Below are 19704 nucleotides of genomic sequence, written 5' to 3'. Positions count from 1 at the left end.
TTTTAGATGAGGAAACTCCAGTAACACAAGGTCAAATTTTATGCCCAAGGTCACAAGAGAAGAAAATGGCAGAACCAGATTTGCCCTCAACCACTGTTGATTCTCTGCTGCCAAAGGTGTATTTTGAAGGTAGATTTGTCTACCTTCAAATTTTTATTACTTGGAAATATATCATCAGCCCAAGCATTCCACAGATATTGACTGAAAGCCTTTGGGGAGCCAGTAACTGCCTTAGAGGCTACAGCCCCCAAAACTGATTAAGGAACACCCCCCCCACACCAAACCTTGTAGCACTGAGCCCAGGGGAGACTCTTCTCTCAGCTTCAGTCCCTCTGTGCCCTCCATTGAGTTATTCAATTCGGTAAAAGCAGTCCTTCGAATAATCAATCAAGGGTTTTGTTGGAGGGGAGGGAAGCATGTCTTTCCACGTACAAGTGATGGCCACAGGCTGGGTGTAATGTATGTTAGCACCTAACAGCCTCAGTCTCTTGCCACTTGGTAGCTCTGTGACCTTGGACAAATGTCCTAACACCTCTGAGCCTCAGTTTCTACATCTGTAAAATGGCCAGAATGCCAACCTCACATTGTTATTGTAAAGATTTAAAGAACCACTGGTTGTAACATGTCTCTGCACAATGTGGACCAAACGGGGGTTGGTGAGCAGCAGCTCGTAAATACCACCTGCGTGGAGGGCAAGATGGGCAACTAGGAAATGAATAAAGTTGCCTCGGCTTCTGGTGTCAAACTTACTTGATTATTTTCAAATGATGGTTAGCACCAGTGAGTAAATATAAATAGGCTTGATTCTTCATTTACCTGCACTACTGAAATTTTCATACACCTCTCTGTGGAATAGTGTCAACCTTCCCTACACCAGTACCCATAAAATCACCACACTTACGTGATTATTCCTCCGACTAGATGTAAACAGAATCCTGATGCATATCATTCCTAACCGTGCCTTTCCATTTGGAGCCCATGGAAATAAATGGGAAATGGACGGACCACCCAAGCCAAGCTACAATTTCTAACTGTTTTCAAAGTCAGGTATTGGCATATTAAATACAGTGTCTATTTAAGGGGAGATGAGCACAAAAGGCAAGTGTGTAAGTGTGGCAGGAAGAGCTTGGACGGCAAAATCAGATAATCTATACAGTACTATCTGTGCAACCATGGATGAGTCACTTAACCTCTCTGAGCCTAAGTTCCTCATCTCCAAACAGGCATCTGCCGACTATGGCTGTTGTAAAAGTTAAATAAAACAATGCCTATAAAGTGCTTTTGCTTAGTAAAGAGTTCAAACAAATATTATCTACTGCTGCTGCTATTACAGCCAACTGGTATTTTTCAAAAGGAAGAGGAAAGTTCTAAAGCCTAAAAAGAATGGTTATTTTGCCTATGTTGGCGGTGATGTTTGAAGAACACAATGGAAGCTAACCTATAGAATCTATTTTTGCAATCCTTTCTGAGAGAAGTGGGTGTGGGGCTTTATTTACCTTTGGAAATAATAGTTTACTGGGTTTTCAACTTTTCCTGTTTTACAGCCCTATTTTTCTAAAAATTACATTAATTAGGTTTGATAGATCTCATACTATGAAGACAGTCTTATCACATCAAGAACAGCCTAGAACAGGGAATTCCCTGGTGGTCCAGTGATTAAGACTCGGCGCTTTCACTGCTGTGGCGGGTTCGATCCCTGGTCGGGGAACTAAGATACCGAAAGCCACGTGGCACAGCCCCCCAAGAAAACAGCCTAGAACAGTTGTAAGCCCACAGGCAAAAGACTCTCGAACACAGATGGTCATTTAAAAGGGGGAAAAGTAGCCCAAAGCTTTAGGCCCATGTAGAATGACAGCTGTGGAGCTATAAAGGCAGGAACCCACCATTTTTCACGTGCTTTCATCTTCCAGCTGGAAAACGCAGTTGGCACATCAGCCCTGCTGTTCTTAAAGAGATTTCCACTGAGTCTAAAACTGTCCACAGTGGCATATGTAATCTGTTCACTTCATGAATGGAGAGGGTCATCTGAATAGTCGGAAATGTCAGGAATAGCAACATATTTCAGTGCCAGTGCCACAGGATTGGATCCAAAATTCTGTGTACTTGTGGCTTAAAATGGAAGCAGTATAGTAAGAAATTATTTTGCAGGAAACGTAATTGTCCCCTACAGTTTCTAAAATGCTGTATCAACAGTTTTATTTATTATGGTTTGTGAAACTAAATGAGAAAGAGCTGGAGAAAGGGAACTTTTTTTTTTAATTCCAGGAAAAAAAAGTTGTTTTGATCATTTTGAGTCTCTTAGTAAATGGAAAATAACAAAAGAAAACCAAATGTAAATGCTTCATTGTTTGTACAGATGTACAGATCCCTAAATTGTTGGGATCCCAAAATGCTGAAATCGTAACCAAAAATAATTTGAATTTTATAGCTAAATTGAATTGAGTGCTAAGAGAAACAGCATAAGCCCCATTAGCATTGTGGGAAAAATGATTTCAGAAAAAGAGGGAATATGATTTGCTGCTGCTTTTTTTTCAGACCTTCAGAATCATGTCTTCCTGGCAAGGCAGTGTTGACCAGTGGTTAGGATGAGGCTGGCTTTGGAGCCAAGGAGAGACAAGTTCAGTCTCTACCAGCACGGCTATGCGGCTTTGGACAAATCACTTCACTTCTCTGAGTGTTTTCCTCTTCCTGGTTAGGCAGTTGATAACAGTCCCTACCACACAGCGTCTCTGCCAAGAAAGAGTAAGAAAGTGCAGTTGACAAGCAGGTGGCCCAGGGCCCGACACACTCTGATCCAACAAAAGGCAGGAGCTGGAGGGAGGTGGACAAGCTGATGAAGGTGACAAGGCGGGGATGGCGATGCAGTGGTGCTTTGCTTTCACTCCCCAAATCAAGAACCCAGGGCATAAGCTATTTAACAGGTTATGATGACTCTTCCCACAAGGAAAACAAAAACCATAAATATTTGCAAAAACCACATTCTGAAAGAGATTCAACCAAAGCTCAGATGTAGAAAATACCACATCTCTGATTCTTTTTCTTAGTTTCCACTTCCTTCCTATCATTTCATACCTCAATGCACTGTCTTTATAGGGAATTGTTCAGTTGTCTGATCTCTCCATAAAACAGTCCAGAAGATCCAATGACATCCAATGACATCAGAGTCCCATGATTCTAACCAGGCTAGCGTTTTCACTAAAAAACAGAGTGAGTTCTTCCAGAGTATGAAAGAATCCAGAATCCGGTCTGGGTACATATTGGCTTTTTTCCTCAATCTTTTCTCTATCTTTACTTAGCTCTGGTTGAGGAATAGATAATTTTCAATAAAGGATATTCTTTTTAGTAACTGGGAAAATCCTGATCATGATTTTTAATTATAATTTTTATTGTGCGCTGCGTTTTGTTAACGCTCCAAGCAGTTTATCCCTCATGTGAAAGTCTTTGTAGCTGTACTTCCAAATTCTCATAAAAGAAAACCATTACCCAAATTTATATATGAATGATTTTGTAATTTGTGGAATAATAACTCGCGGTGAAGTAAATCTTCAGCAGAAAACTGGGTTGGATCCTTTGAACACCAAATGGGTTTCACTAGGAAGATCACTGAAGCCTCCAGTGTTTGTGTGATTTAATTGCAGAGAGTATCTGAAGTGCCTTCTGATGTTAATTGACAAACAAGAGCTGTCTTATGATGCTTTTGCTTGAATATGTTGCATAGAATAATTAAACCCACAAACCAGACGCAGAGTCTTCAAAGAAATAATGGGAGAAAGGTGACATGTCATCAATGAGATTTTCAGATTCTAGGTAATTGATGCCAATCTTTAAGCTTTCCTTTCCCTGTTTCTCTCATTTAAGCAGTTCTAACGTTGAGGTCAAGTTGTCAGGGTGGTCCTGACAGCACTGGGAACTCTTGAAATAACAAGGAAGTGAATGTGATTATCCACACCCCCCACACCCCCTCCACGTTCGGTGACAACAATTTCAAACCAAAAAGAGAAGTAAGAAATTTAAAAAATGAAAGAAATTTCTTTCAATTTTTCATTGATCCAATTCGTTTGAATACATTCTATCCAAACTGAGTTGCTTTTCTCTGATAACGATTCAGTTTGTGCCCTCTATTTATGGGTTAAGCGTTTACTGTGAGCTAGGCATCATGCTAGGCTTAGGGATGTAGCTTTTGCCCCTTAGCTCAACCCAACGTGGGCGAACACAAGCCAACAAGAAACAGAACAGAACAGGGGAAATTCTGTAACAGAACCTTGTTAGAGCACAAGAGAGGGATAGTTAACTCATTCCAAAGGTGGGGTAGAGAAAGGGCTCCCTTTCAGATGTAAAACTGAGCAGGTATTTCTTCCTGCTTTCCTATGCTTTGGGGAATAAACTGTGTCATTTTGGTGAAATCCACCTCATTTAACAATATAACTAAATTATACAATGGTAAATTTAGAGTAGGATCATTTCAACATTGTTCTAAAAGAAGCAGTTTGGGGCGTAATGGTTCTTATTTCGATACTGAAATCATTTCAGAAATGCAACAGATTTTATAAGGAGGTACAGTATCTACATCATAGTGTTTCAGTGTAAATTCTAAATGATCATTTTAAGCCCTATCCATCCAAAGACTTTGAAATCAGAAAACACAATCGTCGACTGGAAAGGAAAAGATTTTACTCGTCCTCACATAAAGCAAGCGTGTGCTGTCTGAGCGTCTGCATCTTTTATTTTTTAACATCTTTATTGGAGTATAATTACTTTACAACGGTGTGTTAGTTTCTGCTTTATAACAAAGTGAATCAGTTATACATACACATATGTTCCCATATCTCATCCCTCTTGCGTCTCCCCCCCCCCCCATCACACCCCTCCAGGCGGTCACAAAGCACCGAGCTGATCTCCCTGGGCTGTGCGGCTGCTTCCCACTAGCTATCTATTTTACGTTTGGTAGTGTATATATGTCCACGGCACTCTCTCACTTTGTCACAGCTTACCCTTCCCCCTCCCCATATCCTCAAGTCCATTCTCTAGTAGGTCTGTGTCTTTACTCCCGTCTTACCTCTAGGTTCTTCATGACTTTTTTTTTCTTAAATTCCATATATATGTGTTAGCATACGATATTTGTCTTTCTCTTTCTGATTTACTTCACTCTGTATGACAGACTCTAGGTCCATCCACCTCACTACAGATAACTCAGTTTCGTTTCATTGCAGCTCTATTTACAATAGCCAGGAGATGGAAACAACCTAAATGTGCATCATCGGATGAATGGATAAAGAAGATGTGGCACATATATACAATGCAATATTACTCAGCCATAAAATGAGCGTCTGCATCTTTGTCTTCACTCCAAGCCCCTTCCTACACCTTAGGTTCACAGAGTCGGCTGCTTGCTGGAATATCTAAAAGACTGGGCTCAGGCCCCTCACACTCAACACGGCCAAGGCTGAACTCACCCTCTTCTTTCCCTCCTTTAGGAATTACCCGTCTCAGTTGACAGCTGAGGTTCCTAACTCTGCCCATCTCCTGAATTTCCCATCCCAAAGGCTCCTGTCCTGGTCTGACCCTTTGTTTTTATGCTCACACCATCCTCCTAATTAACCTTCCCACTGCCTGTTTGTCTTTTCTCCTTCAGAGCCTTATCTACACGACTGTCAGAGGGGCCTTTAGCTCCAAAGATTTCATCTGCTCAGGTCACTGCCACGGTTCCCCATCGCGCGATAAAGTCAGTGACTCCTGTCCCCAACCTGCTGATCTGAACAGCAGCACGTCTCCCCACCTCAAACCCTGTACCTCAACAACTTGAAACACCATAGAGTTTTACATCCCCTGTGCCCATCCCTCACTAGCATCTGTTCCTGTACCCTCCATGCCTCCATGCCTTTGAGGATGTAGTAACTTTTTCTGGAATGCTCTCTTCTTCTTTCTTCCCCACCTCCCCATCTCACTAAGCCCCTCTCAGCCTGACTCCTTCTTCCCCATCTTGCATGACTCACTTGGATACCTCCTCCCCGGGGTTAGAAGCCTTTCCTTGAATTCCCACAGTGCTTTAGGTGTATCTCTGTCACGGGGCTCTGATCACTCTCTGGGTCTGTCCTCCACTCGACGGTGAGCTCTTGGGGTCTTATACCCAATGTCCCACACAATAAATGTTGGCGAAATGAGAGAATATTGAGGTGTCACTTGCAACAGAAAACAAACGGAAAACAGGAAAATCAATTCCTGGCATTTTATTTTCTGGCCTAGAGAGGAACGGAATGCCTCGTTAGATCAGGTAATCTAATAAGCAGAGAAAAAGAATGTTCTCATGAAATTATGCATTCATCTTCTGTCTCCATTTGCTGACATACAGAATCCATGTAATTGGATTTTCTCCTTGGGGAAATCTAAGGGAAGTAGGTCCACTGCTGTCACATTTCCAATATGGCCATTGTCCACCCACCTTTCTCAGCTTTCTCAAGGGAACTTTGACTTCCAGCCCCTTTTAAATTAGACATGCATCTCAGAAAACTTTGACTGCGTGCCTTCCCAGTTTCATCCATGGCTCCTTGGCAGGTCATGGTACCTAAGAGGAACGTGAGTCACGTGTTACCGGGTTTGGGAGGGGATAGCCCTAGACAAAGGGAGAGTGTGCCTGTAGCATTCCCCTCAAATCCAACCATCCATGCGTCCACCCATCCACCCACCCACCCATCCATCCATCCGTTATCCCGCTCAGCATGTATTTATCCAGCACCTGGTACAGCGCCTATAGCAGGCACTCAGCAGTTATCCTTGGCCAGCCCCCAAAAGCAGCGCCACACAGTAAGAGAGCAAGTTCTGAAGCAAAACCACCTGGATGCTACCGTATGCAGTGTGACCTTGGGCAGGTCAGCTCACCTCCCTGTCTCTCGGCATCCTTTTTAAGTTGGGATAAAATTAGCAGCTAACCCACAGAGCCAGAATCCAGCAATACGTATAAAGGGCTTATCACAGTGCCTGGGCTGGGGTCATAGTGAGCACAGAGCCTTCTTTTGGCTTAAATTCTTGAGGGGATATAGATGAATAAATAAACAGGTGAATAAACAAACTAGGAAACCGAAGGGGGTCTGTGATGTGGAGAATGCTGGTGGTGGAGGCTACTGAGATCAGATGACCTGGAAAGGGCCCTCTGCAAAGATGTTTAAACTCATACCTGTAGGATGGAAAAGAGCCAGCTGGAGGATGGTCTAGGCACAAGGCAGAGCAAATGCAAAGGCCCTAAGGGGGAGAGGGTATGGAATGTTCTAGAATGAGGCAGAAGGCGTGTTGGCTGGGGGAGAGCAAGCCACAAGGAAGGTAGGCGTCATGCACTAGGAGGGTGAGGTTGTGAGCACTTGGGAGGTGGTGGAAGGCTTTGGGATTGTATCCAAGTGGGATGGGGAGCCGTTCAAGGGTTTTCAGCGGGGCAGTGGTATGACCCCAGCGTGGGACCTGGACACTGTCACCGCCCTGGGCTCTTCACAGCCTAAGGGAAACATGTGGTGGACCGCCTGGCACTGAGGCGATATTGGAGTCGAGAGGGGATGGGTTCTGATAGCGGTGTGGGGATGTCCAAGTCCCAGTTCCCAGACCCACGGGATAGAGCGTTGGCCTCAGAGGCCAGGCCATGTGGCTTCCCTCCGTCTGCTGTTCCAGTCCCTCGTGGGAAACTGAGGCTTGAGAAAGCTCTGGATTTTCTGAGCTCTCCGTCCTGGGGCTGCTATGGGAAAGGCCGAGCCTCCGTCCTCACGGAGCATCAGCCCCCATCTGGGCTCCGTGTGGGAAAATGTGCCACTCACAGTGGTATCAGTGTGTCTGAGCTGTGTTGGCGTTTCTTTTCCAGACTCTGAGGAAAACTCAAAAAGGGGTGTGTCCTTCAGTGTCTTAGCTGTAGGGGGACACTCTCAGGCTGTCCTCAGGAGCCCCCATTTCAACCTCTGTCAATAAAAGGAGACATAGGATAGGACTGAAGAACTTGCTAGAGCTCAAAGTATGATGGCGCTTGTACTTCTGTTTAAGTGGCATTTGGACACAATGAAAAACAGTGGGGCTCCTTAGGCAGAAATATTCGTGGGTCTTTGTCTTACTGGCCTGAGTGACATTTTAAAACCTCATCATTCATTTTACTGCCATTAAAGCCCCACATTCTTGGTGTCTACCAGCTCGCTGACTGCAGTCTACCAAATGTTCATCCTCCCACATCTCCGGCTTTCCAGACAGATTTTCTGTGTTGCTCATCTGTGAAGGGAATCATCTTCTCGGACATCCATCTTTCAGTTAGAAAGCGTTGCAATTCTCTTTGGTGTACAAATTCCTCCTCTTTGTACTACGGTTCTTAGTATTAGGTATATTCATATACCTTGATTCGTCCAAAAGGAGGATCCAACATTGTTAGGAACAGAATTACTAAATTATCCATAAGAGATAAGTAAAATAAAATGATTATTGAATAGTAAAGCATTAATAAATAATCATAATTTCAATTATATTAAATTTTCCTTTTCGCCTTTCTCTGTGATCTTGAAGCTTACTAAGCTCCCTCCTTCACCAAAACCGTTAGGCCTTGACGGGTCCCACCTCACTCAGGCGATGGCTTCTGTCCTCGCTGTCACCTGTGCTCTGGGCACCGGCCACCTGTTGCTCTGCAGCTCTGCCGCCTGCCCCTCTCTGCCCCCATCTCTCCAGCCTGTCCCTTTAGATGACCCCCTCGCCTCTTCACACCCCATCTCTCTGCTCCCCTTTAGAACCACCCTCTGGAAAATGTCCATGATCTCCCCTGTCCCCACCTCCTGGGCCCACCCCTGCAGCTGCCCCGGCAAGGTCGCCAGCCTCCTACCCCTTCCTGAAGCTCTCGGCCACGTGAAGCACGACCACCAGCTCCTTCTCCAAACCCCCATCACCCCCCCTGCCCGCCCTCCTTCCTCTGCTTCTGACCTCCAGGCAGGGCTGCTGGCAGCGAGCCTGCCCCGGGGGCCCTGTGACACCCCGAGGAGGGACGCTTAGGAGATAGGAATTTGAGGCCAAAAGCCGCAGGGAGGTTAACCTCCTCCAGCCAGATTGATCTCCTCCTGAGCAGAGGGAAACGTGAGGGGTGCGGAAGGGTCTGTGAGCTTTGTCAGTGAGTGTGAGAGGCTGTCTGCCTTTTAGATTTCCGACACTTTCCGCTGTTAAGTAGAGTGCAACTCAGACCCGCTGTGAGGGTCTAACCGGTTTAAACCAGGCATGTCCTAAATAAATCGAAACCCATGTAAAACGGGGAGGCGACTCTCAGTTCTGGACTCGGCTGGGGGAGGGTCTGAGAAATCTGACTTTGTAAGAAACGCTCTCTCATCTGTTACATTTGCAGCGTTGCCGCTTTGATTTCTTCCCTTCCACATTTATCAGGACTCCGGTTGCAAAACCCAACTGGAACCAGCTGAAGCAAAAGAGAGGGGGTTCTTGAGGAAAAGGAGAGGCAAAGTGGGCCCCCAAGGCAGCTGGAAGATTTCCTCTTTTCTGTCCTTTGTCGCAGCTGGTGATGGCTGGGTTTTCCCCGGGGCAGCACCCTCCTGCAGCCAGGGCCAGGCCGAAGGAGGCCCTGAGTGCATTTGTGTGTAGCTTTGAGAACAAAGAGGAAAGACCTCTTCTCCAGAAACCCTAGCTCCAGGCAGGCTGCAGGGAAGCTTAGAGATTGGTTAGCTTAGGTCTCACACTCATCTCGGGACTGGGGGTGGAGCGACCCCAGCAGAACCTAGTGGTGCAAAGTGCATTCCCTGGGCAGGGAGGGCGGACAGCATCATTGCTGCGTGCTGCACCTCCTGCAAAGTCCAGTATTTAAAACAACTCTCGACTCGTTATTGCCCAGACAGATAAAATCCAGAGATGTTTAGAGCTCTTTCCTGCTTCCCACTAACCTGGCTCCCCAGATTCCAGACCCTTGGGTCTCCTGGCCTTGCCATCCTCTGTCTGGAATCCCCTTCTCCCAGCCCTCCTTTGCCTGGCTGACTCCCCCTGTGTTCTCTCTAAAGCCTCCCCTTTTCACTACCCTCCACCTGCTGTGCGTCCTTTCACCCACTAAGACTCTGTTCCTGCCTCTGTGACAGCCCTCCCCTCACTGTATTATGTTTTGTCTGTCACCTCACCAGGCAGTGTCCTTATTTATCTTTATATCCCAGCAGCTGGTACAGCACCCAGCACGTAGTCGGTGCACAGGAAATACTTGTTGCAGTGATGTTGAGAAGGATAGAATGTGCATATGACAGCAGAAATCACAAAATAGTCTAAAACCTAAACAAACTCAGGCTTTGCTACCATCAGTGAAGATGTAGTAGATTGCACGCAGTTTTAGTTAGGGTAAATAGAGGTGTTGCTTCTCTACCAAGTCATCTTAGAAATTCAGTATTTCCACGTGTCCAAAATCATTTTTCCTTACCTCCTACAGCACTGTTTCTAACATTTCATTGTTGTTTTATTTAAGTAAATTTATTTATTTTATTTATTTATTTTTGGCTGTGTTGGGTCTTTGTTGCTGCGTGTGGGCTTTCTCTAGTTGCAGCAAGCGGGGGCCTCTCTTGTTGCAGAGCATGGGCTCTAGGCGCACAGCCTCAGTAGTTGTGGCTCACAGGCTCAGTAGTTGCGGTTCACGGGCTCTAGAGCACAGGCTCAGTAACTGTGGCACACGGGCTTAGTTGCTCCGCGCCACGTGGGATCTTCCCGGACCAGGGTTCGAACCCGTGTCCCCTGCATTGGCAGGCGGATTCTCAACCACTGTGCCACCAGGGAAGCCCCTCATTGTTGTTTTAAACTATCCTTTGACATTTTAATATTGACAGCTGGCTCCCTCACCTGCAGAACTAGCAGGGCCAATATTGTGGGTCCAAAATTATTTTTCCAGTGGGTAGCTTAGCTGCTGATTCTGGACAGTGGGGCCTTGTGACTTGCAGAAGGGCGGTTCTCCCAACTCAGAAATCTGCGTGTGCTGTTCGTGGCAGGGTGTGTGCATGTGCACGTGTACACACACACCTGCGTGTGTTGGAGGCATGAGGCGGGAGCGGGCGAGTAGGGCACCACGTGTACTCTGGGGGCCACTGTTCAAAGCACATGCCTCTGAATGTCACCTGCCTGAGTCTCATCCTGACTCTCCCTGGGTCATCTGAACAGGTGAGGGCCCTACGGGAGCCTCAGCAGGTCATCTATAAAATAAGGAGGGAATCAGATGCATGCCACCCTACAGCCTAGACATCCACCAGTGACGTATCATTGCGACTCTACGCTCATCTTTTATGTTGTTTTGTTTTCCACAGAGGCCTCGTTGCCAGCAGTTTCACGGAAACCCACTATCTGAAAGATGGCGCTGATGTCTCCCTCGTTCGAAATTACACAGTAAGTCATGCATGCTTGGACCACCATGATGCTCTGCTATCAGATCTGTGCTTAAACTCTGTAGCTGTTTTATTCTAAGCAAAGTCACAGGCCTAGATCTTTCACTTAGACCCCGAGAAGAGTTTGAGCATTGCTTACGGTTTGGGCATTGCATTATAACTCCAGAAAAACTTGGCTTTGGCCAGGCATGTGCCAGGACAGTCCTTGAAGGTATGGCTTGATTGCAGGCTGACACTGAACCCACCTGCCAGTGACCATGGGATGCTAAGCTGGGCAAATCCTTCCTGGAAACCAAGCCCAAATTAGAGATGGGTCAGAAAGCAGTCACCCCTGGGCTGAACTTCGCTGCATTAAACTTGTAAGTCCCTTAAAGAAATTCAAAGGAAAACTGACTCTGCTTAACCTTTCATAAATGTATCCACCGTGTCCATATGATTCTAGATCATGGTTGTTACTGGAATGTGACATTTATCACCTCTTAGCTTTTCTAGTATCTGAAGTTTTACATGTAACTTAGACAAGATGCGAACTTTATTCATTTATTCCTCTGAACAGACGCTTAGTGTGCTCAGGCCCAGGTGGGAATGTGGGCATTAAAGAGAGTTGCTGCCCTCTGAGGACCAGGATGGTTACTTGTTTTAAAGAGCTATGGGTGGGGCTTCCCTTCCCTGGTGGCGCAGTGGTTGAGAGTCTGCCTGCCGACGCAGGGGACATGGGTTAGTGCCCCGGTCCGGGAAGATCCCACATGCCGCGGAGCAGCTGGGCCCGTGAGCCATGGCCGCTGAGCCTGCGCGTCCGGAGCCTGTGCTCCGCAACGGGAGAGGCCCGCGTACCACAAAAAATAAATAAATAAATAAAGAGCTATGGGTATTCGTTTTAAAAAGAATAAGCTTAGAGAAAGGCTTTACATTTACAACTGAAATGTCGTCAAGTAGCCATTATTGTCGGCAGAATTTTTGTTAATGCCTGACCAAGCTTGGGAGAGTCAAAGAAATCCCTGGGAAGCAGAAACAAGCCAGGGATGTAAGCTCAGAGCACTAAGCTGGTGAGTTGAGGTCACGGGACCCCAACGGGCTATTCAGGACCCAGAGAGAGGACCCCGTGCTTGGGGGTTGGGACCAAAGAAGTGGGCGTCTGCAAATGAGAATCCCGAGAAGGCTGGGGCCCCGGAGAGATGCTTCCTCTGTGAAGAAAAGGACAAGTAAAACTTCAGTCCAGAGAAGGGGCAACAGAGAGAATTGTCTCCAGGTGTCCTGTATTGAACAAAGATTTCATAAAAAATAGAGAAAGTGAAACCCGAGCTATCCTCATAAAGTGTATATTTGGAATGGGGTGGACTGGTGTTCAAATTTCTAATACCAGCATAGGAATGGAATTCCCAGTAAATGTTGACCTCAGAACTGGTCCCAAATCAGCAACCCTGCGTCCCATGGGCCCAAGCTGAAGTCAACTGAAAATAGTTCTATAGGGATATTTCTACAGCCCAGGGTACCTGAGATTCCCACGTCAAAAACAAAGAAGAAGAAGAATATTATCAAAGATGACCCAAAATCAAAAGTACAAAACACACGATTAACAAAAGCCAACATAAATGACAAGGGAAATGAGAATTAGCACCTCCAGGAATGCGAGATCATAGAAAAGTCAGAGAAGAATCTGAACTATTTTAAAGAGAACAGAATAGGTCCAATAAAAATTCCGGAGTGAAAATACAGGGGAAAAAAAAAAACTAAAGAAGCACCAACAATGCTCCCCCTTCTGCTTAAGCCATGGGATGGGCAATTTGTTTCTCAGTGGTGTCATTAAGGACCAATTGTTGGTTTTAGAAGGCGGAAGGGACAGTGAATACAGATTTGTCCCTACTGAGCTTGTGGTGGGACAGCGTAGTAAAGGTGTCCCGTGGGCAGATAGCTGTATGGCCCTGGAGCACAGGGTAAGGGTGGAGGCCACAAAAGAAGACCTGAGGGTCCATCTGAGATATAAGTAATCCTTGGTGCCCTGACTTCATTTGACTTTTTCTTTTCTCTTTTTTTCTCCTAAGAGGATGTCATTTATATGCCTCTAGAATTAGCACAAAAGCTCTCCTTACAGTGTAAATTGTTGTTCCAAATAGAAACAGAAAAAAGAGATCCTAGAAATACTTGACAATAGGCTCACGTCCTCCAAATCTCCCTTATAGATGATAGTGAAGGTGCTTGTTGATTACAGACCATCTAGAAGATGTAAGATATTCTTCCAAAGTTATTTTAATAGTTTCATGTTTTCTGTCTCCATCTCCCTGACCAATTTCCTCTTCTTAGGGCATTTTTGGTCCTTTTTTCTCATCTGGGAAGAAAACATATGATAAGAGAGAAGAAGAAATGGAGGACTAGATAAACGAGGGTCCAGCAGCCACTGGGGCTGTTTGGGACTTGGATTGCGAAGGCTGAAGGCTATAAATCCAGGCATCTTAGAAAACAGCCTGGATGGAAGGACACTGGAATGTTGATGGTAGTTGTCTCCGGTGGAGACTCCGTATTTTTCTGTTTGGGCTGATTGATGTATATATGGGGTGGTGGACAGGTTACATTTCTCATCTTTCCATGAGGTCACTGTATAGACAGGCAAACGCCTCCCCCCACCCCGACTCACCCCCTCACTCCTCCCCATGGAAGCATCTTCTCAGGGAGAGGAGGGCGGAAGGAAGCAAGTCCTGGCAACCGCTGGTCCCTGCTAACTGGGGAAGGGGCAGAGCCCCTGCCTTGGAAAGGCCATGAGCTAGCCTTGCTGTCTTCCCTCGGTCGAGTGTGGGTGAGCCCTGCCGGCCCCTCTGTGGAGTGTTCCAAGCAATGGTCTCCTGCAGCACCAGCTTCACCAAGATGGGCCCTCAGCCTTGGCTAATGAGAGCAGGGTGGGGAGATGAGGGGAGACGAGGGTTAGAAATTGCAGGAAGCCTCACTTCTGCCCTGACCTAAGTTGTGTCCTCTGATGGAATATACCAGAAAGCCCTCTTTCAGAAGTAGTTAAGCTCATAGTGTATTTTGATCTTCATTGGACTCTTCGAATCTTTCTTCAGTAGGTGAACCAACTGGAGGCTGGGTTAATTGGCACCCCGAAACCTCCAGAAACAGCAAGGATATATTGCTTTTACAATGAGAAAAACAATGACTTTTCTCGTAAATCTGGGGCCACCTTCCCCCATTCCTTTGAGTGCCTGTTCTGAGCTGTCAGCCACGTTACTGTAAAGATGGGTGAACAATCTCGTTCACTAAAGAAAACCCTTAGCCCTAGACAGCCCATCTTCCAGCAGGAACCCTTTAAGGGGAGCTCAGGGCCTCATACTGTCTTTCGTGGTGAGGACACAGATGCAGCTTTGGAGGTTTTGTTTCTACTGAATCAGGCTGGAAACAAAAAGAAATGTGCTGATTCATCCCCTTTTCCCCCAAAGTCAGCACACAATGGATTTCCCTAAATTTAAAATTATATATAAAATAAGAACCACTTTTTCACTAGCATCTTTCTTTTTTAAATTTAATCTCTCAACAATCAGTGTAAGCTGGTTGACAAGCAAACTAGTGGCTGATTTTAATTTTGGAATTGATCCCCTGTCTTTTATCTCTCTATTATCCTGACAGGATGAAATATTTGTGGCTTAAGCCCTTGCTGGCCACATCTAAGGGAAGATTTTGTCTTATACTGTCTCTTTTAATAAGGCCTGTGGGAGACAATGCCCATGATATTTATGCTGTCTACATCCCAAAAGACAACTCTGGGAAAGGCCAGAATGCCCTCCAGAAAGTCTCCTAAACGCTGTCAGTGCTTTGGCCCAAACACATCCTTCTATTACATGCATGTTAACTGAGCATCCCCATTGTGCCAGGCCCTGTGACTCCCACTGACGATAAAAACAGACAGGAGACCCACATGGAGCTCGAGTGTAGAGACTGACATTATTCCAAGAATCACAGACCAAATTAAAATCTGTGCTAAGTGCACCGAAGGAAAGGCGAAGGGGCCTAATCTAGTCTAAGGAATCATGGAAGACTTCATGGAGGAAGGAACATGTGAACCAAGATCTGAAGTTTAAGGAGGCATGAACCAGAGGATGGGAAAGGGAAGGACATTTCTGGCTGATGCCAACTTTTACTTGGAAGTGGGGAAATGTCTACAATTTGACAGGGACCAGAGTATCACTTGGAGGCCAAGGTGACAATTTGGTTGTCATGGAGGAGGAAGCCATTAAAAAGTGTCAACCAAGGGGATGTCATAACTAGGGATAGACTTTGGAAGATTCCACTGGCTGCAGCTTGAAGGTCATCAGAGGGTCAAGAGCAGAGATCCAGCAAGTTCAGGCAGTTGGCTCTCGTGGAAGAGCCCAAAGCCCGGGTAAGAGGAGATGGCTGATGGGACCATGGGCATGGAGATGGGGAGAAGGAAAAAGATCTGACCTTCTACACCTGAAGGGTTCCATTTGTTGTATGTGTTTCTCATTCAAAAAATTTATGAAAACATTTCCTATAATAGATGTCCAAAGGGGACCTTCAGTATTAACTGAGGCTGGACCGTCAGACAGGCATGAAATCCCATATCTTGATCAAAAGTATTGTTTGAGTGACATCCCATTCATTTCCACGGCAAATGTGTTTCCTGTCAAAAAAGAGTAGAACCTTTTACAATCGGCTAGGACTGAACATGTCAGGGCAAATGGGTATTAGAGAGTCAGCTACATCCCATCTCTGTTAGAGGGCATCTGAAGAGGATGGAAGATGATTCTGGGGGTAGGAGGGAAGGCAGAGACCATTCTCGTCTCGTACAGGTACCAGGTACGAGCTAGGCCTGTTATCACATTCTTAAAAAATGATTTAAAATGGACTTAACTTCCCTAACATCTCCATACTCTCTGCACGTCTAATTCATCCGCTCTTCCGGGCTTGCCTCTGTCTCAGAAGGCTGCTCCGTCCTCCCACTGACCAAGGCACTACGCACCCCCTCTTCCCCTCAGGTCCTCGCCGTGTCCTGTGTTGATTTCCACCTTCACAGCCATCTTTTCCCCCTTCCTGATCCACTGACATACCTGCTGCTGCAGCTCAGCTCCTCCCTTCTCCTCGGCTGGAAGATTGTCATGGCCACCGGACGTTCCTCCCCACTTCTCATCTCACCTATGTTTAATCCAGCCACCACTCCTGCCTACGTGATCCTTCTAGAGCATCTTTCTATTTATGCCCTTCCCTTTTGCACTTGTGTTTCAGTCCTCACAAATCATCAAGAGCTTCCTCAGTGCCTCCTTCATCGAGTCCGAAGCTCTGAGACCAGTATTCCCATTCCATCATGGTGACATACCTTACCTTTTCATGCATGCATTCATTCACTCATTCATTTATACACCCATTCAACAACAAATGTTTGTTGAGTGCCCAATGTAACATGAAGTAACATGCCAGGCATTGTGCAAAGCGCTTTGCATACATTTTGTTGTTTGATCCTCACAATAAATCAGTTTTTGCTATTTTTACACCCAGATGAGGAAGCTGAGACATAGAGGGCTTGAGTAACTAGACTAAGCCCCCAGCTAATAAGGATTCAGACTCTCACAGCCTGAGTCTAGAATCTGAGCTCCTAACCACGATAATGCAGACAAAACACTGGAGTGTGTCTGTTGTATGTCCACAGCCGTGCTGCTTGTGTTGTGGAATTAGTATATAAAACTGTAGCGAGGTGGATTCAGGAATGGGCTGGCGTTCGTTTGCAAAGAGAGAGACCCAGCGGGTACTTCTTGGGGAGAGCAGAGGATGCTCTGCTGACCTGTTGTCCTGGGATACAGGGAGGGGCAGAAAGCCCTCTGGGAATTTGCTGAGGGCCACACTCTGAAGTCCAGTGGAACTGAGTAAGGTCTAGTGCCATGTGGCGGTGTACAGGAGGGAGGGGGCCACATTCCCCATCCTCAAGGAACATACCGTCTGACCACAGACAACACGATGCACCCGTGGCAAAGATGCTTTAGGAGCCAAACAATGGAAGAGCCAAATCCACATGGAATGTGCAGTGAGTTCCCAGAGGAGCTCCAGGTGTGGTGACTTTCCTTCTCTAAAGGTGTCAGGAGAGGCTCTGGGACAGCCTTCTGCCTGGAAGCAGTGTGTGTAGAGGGTGGGTTCAGAAGCCAGGGAGGCAGCCTGCCCAGGCTAAAATCCCAGCTTGAGCCCTGAACCAGCCGGGACCGTGAACACGAAACAGACACTGAACCTGGCGCACAGTCAGGCTTCTAGAAAAGTGAGCGCTTACAGCATAATGGGTTTAAGTACATGTTGTCATATCCCAGATCTGTGACAAGGACACACATTTCACAGATTGATTCGATCCCTAAGACCCCGGGCAGCAAGTGTTAATCACGTTTTACAAATTAAAACTAGAGACTGAGTCTCAAAGCACAAGACTTCCAACTCCAGATCGGTCCAGCGCGCTCCCTAGCGCAGCGGTGCTGTTTCCCGGCCCAGGTTACAGGGTACTCCCAAAGATCGTGAACACAGTTTTGTAAGCTGCGTTCTCTCCTGCCGAATGCCAGCACCGCAAAGTAACGTGAGCGGCCCCTGAGATTGGTCCTTCCGAATCTTTTAAGCAGACACGGTTCTTGTTAGAGCTGGGAGCAGACATGGCCTAGGGAGCATGGGTGTGCTGATTTACTTCTCAACGATCCGTCCCGTACACTCTCAGGGAAAAGCGTAATGTCACTCAGTCAGAGAAACACACGGGGCTGCAGAGTCACTTTTGCTTGAATGCACTATAACCTTCTTTTAGTCTCAAGCAAACCCTTGGTATGTGGGGGCCTGATGCTCCATACAGGGGAGGAAAGGCTGGACCGTGGGTGTGCTGAAACGCAGGTCAGCAGCTCAGGCACACGCACATGCACGTGTGCACACACACACTCACCCTCACACCCCTCCTATCTGCAGATATTTCTGAGTCTGGAAATGACTTTACTTTCCTCGGATTCCCTGAGTGATGAGGCTCTGCTGTACTTGAAAAAGTATTCTGTCCGAGTTTGGATTTTAGGTGATAACTTTTCATCGCGAGGGCACACGTTCATAGCAGCAAGATGTGGAGGGGAGCTGTCCGGCCTGGGGATGAGAGGCTTGACTTTTAGTCCCCAATCTGCCATGGACCAGCTCTGTGACCTTAGACAGTTATTTAACCAGTCAGGGCCTCAGTTTCCACATCTGTTCAGGGAAGGTTGGTCTTGGACTGGACGGCCTGAAGTTCCCTTCCAGCTACAACACCGTGCGATTCAAATGCTAAATCAAGACAGTTTGTCACATTGCATATAGCGGGGGAGGCCCTTTAAAGTTCCCGAGGAAAAGAACATGGAAAATAATTTTCGCTCAGCTTACTCCCTAATGGAATTTGTCTGCTCACAGGTCCTTTTTAATCACGAGGTCAGGCCACTTTTGTTAGCCATTTAGCGTATAAAATTCCTTTCTTTCTAGTCCACTGAGAGCTGGGTCACAGAATTTTTATTTTACTTCCCGTATGGCATAGAGTTGAGGGCTACTATTTTCAAGCTCAAGTGTTCTTATTCTATATCCTCTTCCCCACCATTATATTTGATTGATAGTATTAAACAGAAGGAGAGTTTATTTTACCAGAGGGGGGAAATGCATTAGGTTAAGTAATAAGTATATAAAATAAATGGTTAGAGGTTTTGTAAAGGAAAAGATGTAATTTTGTGGTTATGCATGTTTGGGACTATTTTCTGTTATGTTTTGCTGGTAGAAAGAGAATGTATTGGATCAGCAGAACTAAGCCAAGACGACAGTGCAAATAAGATGATGTCTTGTTCAGCCACGTCTTTAGAGACGTGAGCATGAGAGAAAGAAAGAGACGGTATGGTTTGACTCTCTTGAGGCAATTGTGAGGGGATGCAGTTGGGGAGGCTTGCAAGGGTAATTGTTGTGATCGACAGATCCAGTGGGCCCTGGGGCCCAAGACCTCCAAGGCATGATGGATGCCTGCATCTCTCACAGGTGTGGCCACATCCAGATCCAACAGGCCACATGTTTGCAAATCTACAAGGCCTGGCAGGTTCCCGCCTGTTAACATCAGTCTGTAGGAGGCAACCTGGCCCTCAGACATGGGGACACACACTCACCTGGAGACTTTGCTGAGTGGGCACTGCTGGCCCCCACGTGATGCTGCCTGCACTTCTCTCTCTCGACCCTGGCCACCGCCAAAGGGGATCAAGCCCCCCAGAGGAGTAGGAACGTACATCTCCTCCACTCCCCATGGTCAAATTCCCCAACCAATTATGTGACATCTAGTGTGATGAGTCTGTCTCTCTGATTTGTCAATTTATCTATATGATGACTTCTATATTAT

General features: G+C 46.3%; 1 protein-coding gene across 1 annotated transcript in view; it reads left to right on the top strand.

Annotated features, from left to right (window-relative positions):
• ADAM12 (ADAM metallopeptidase domain 12) overlaps positions 1–19704 on the top strand; it is a 329043-nt gene that overhangs the window by 181345 nt on the left and 127994 nt on the right. Inside the window, exon 3 of the mRNA XM_022568471.2 lies at positions 11280–11358. Coding sequence (XP_022424179.2) covers positions 11280–11358 — 79 coding nt within the window. The remainder of the gene's footprint in view (positions 1–11279; positions 11359–19704) is intronic.

Source organism: Delphinapterus leucas, chromosome 16, assembly GCF_059928025.1.
Source record: "Delphinapterus leucas isolate spDelLeu-1000000601 "Yukka" chromosome 16, BTC_Dleu_Yukka2, whole genome shotgun sequence".
NCBI classification, from domain to species: Eukaryota; Metazoa; Chordata; class Mammalia; order Artiodactyla; family Monodontidae; genus Delphinapterus; species Delphinapterus leucas.
Note: the sequence above shows the minus strand (reverse complement) of the source record. Positions and strands in the feature narration are given on the sequence as shown.